Source organism: Ailuropoda melanoleuca, unplaced genomic scaffold, assembly GCF_002007445.2.
Source record: "Ailuropoda melanoleuca isolate Jingjing unplaced genomic scaffold, ASM200744v2 unplaced-scaffold68234, whole genome shotgun sequence".
NCBI lineage: Eukaryota > Metazoa > Chordata > Mammalia > Carnivora > Ursidae > Ailuropoda > Ailuropoda melanoleuca.
The window spans coordinates 1-1,506 of record NW_023242986.1 but is presented as its reverse complement, the minus strand read 5'-3'; the positions used below and the strand labels follow the sequence as shown (position 1 = coordinate 1,506).

General features: G+C 59.9%; 1 protein-coding gene across 1 annotated transcript; it reads left to right on the top strand.

Annotated features, from left to right (window-relative positions):
* Positions 1-166: 166 nt before the first annotated feature.
* LOC117800330 (mitochondrial ubiquitin ligase activator of NFKB 1-like) lies at positions 167-1,500 on the top strand (the record flags this gene model as incomplete). The annotated part of the gene is made up of 1 exon (XM_034652865.1): positions 167-1,500. A coding segment is annotated over one exon (858 nt), but the record flags the coding sequence as incomplete, so codon positions are not given.
* Between the last annotated feature and the right edge of the window lie 6 nt (positions 1,501-1,506).

Below are 1,506 nucleotides of genomic sequence, written 5' to 3'. Positions count from 1 at the left end.
CCAGGCGCCCCATCTGTTGTACTTTTTTAAGGAATTGGATATTTATTTGAAAGTGGCAAAGAGAGGTAAACGGTGGCAGTGATCTAGAACAGTGCTTGGGGCCCACTGATACGGCCTGAGAACCTCAGACACGGAGCTTGCCTCTCGTGAGGCCCTAGGATAATAGTGCTTTGTGCACTTTCTTCCAGTTAGTTCAGACTTTATCCTGTCCTGGCATTTGGGCTACCCCCTCTCTGCCTGGGCATGCGGTGTTTGCCGTCCTCTATCTTATCTCGGGTTCTCCCATTGTTTCAGGAACGACTACTCAAAGATCATTCACCAGAGGACCAACACCGTGCCCTTCGACCTGGTACCCCACGAGGACGGTGTGGCCGTGGCCGTGCGTGTGCTGAAGCCGCTGGACTCCCAGGATCTGGGCCTGGAGACCGTGTACGAGAAGTTCCACCCGTCCATCCAGTCCTTCACCGACGTCATCGGCCACTACATCAGCGGCGAGCGGCCCAAAGGCATCCAGGAGACCGAGGAGATGCTGAAGGTGGGGGCCACGCTCACGGGGGTGGGCGAGCTGGTGCTGGACAACAACTCCGTGCGTCTGCAGCCGCCCAAGCAGGGCATGCAGTATTACCTCAGCAGCCAGGACTTCGAGAGCCTGCTGCAGCGCCAGGACTCCAGCGTCAGGCTCTGGAAGGTCCTGACGCTGGTCTTCGGCTTCGCCACCTGTGCGGCGCTCTTCTTCCTTCTCCGGAGGCACTACCTGCAGCGGCAGGAGAGGCGGCGCCTCCAGCAGATGGAGAACGAGTTCCGGGAGCACGAGGCCCAGCTGCTGAGCCGCGCCAAGCCCGAGGACCGGGAGAGTCTGAAGAGCGCCTGTGTCGTGTGTCTGAGCAGCTTCAAGTCCTGCGTCTTTCTGGAGTGTGGGCACGTGTGTTCCTGCGCCGAGTGCTACCGCGCCTTGCCGGAGCCCAAGCGGTGCCCCATCTGCAGACAGGCGATCACCCGGGTGATTCCCTTGTACAACAGCTAACCGTCCTAGAGCCCCAGGCGGGAGGTGAGGGGACCCCCCCTCCCCTTCTCAGGAATTTTCGTCTCGAGGCCTTTAGGAGAGCAGAGTGGTGGGGGCAGCGGTTATCCCAGCTGCGACCGAGGGAGGTGACCGGGGGAGCCATCCCGGTGTCACACCTCCAACACTAGGATGTTGCCTTGCCACCGTGAAAGGGGATCCTTCTGCGGCTGGCTGAGACAGCCCCACCCTGGGGTGGGTGTGGTGGCCTGGCGTTCCTTCCTGGAACCGGCTGACTGTGTGTGTGACTGACGACACCTCATCGCTTAAGGGCCCAAGCTGGTGATGTCCAGCTCTTCTGGTCCTTTCTGGGGAATTGCTGGTTCCTGTGGACTTGAACCTTGAGTAACTTAGCCAGCAGGGAGGCGAAGTCGGACTCTCGCGGAGCTGTCTCTGAAGAGTCGCCCGTGACGAGACTGTCACAGTCTTTCTTCCTTTTGCTTAGA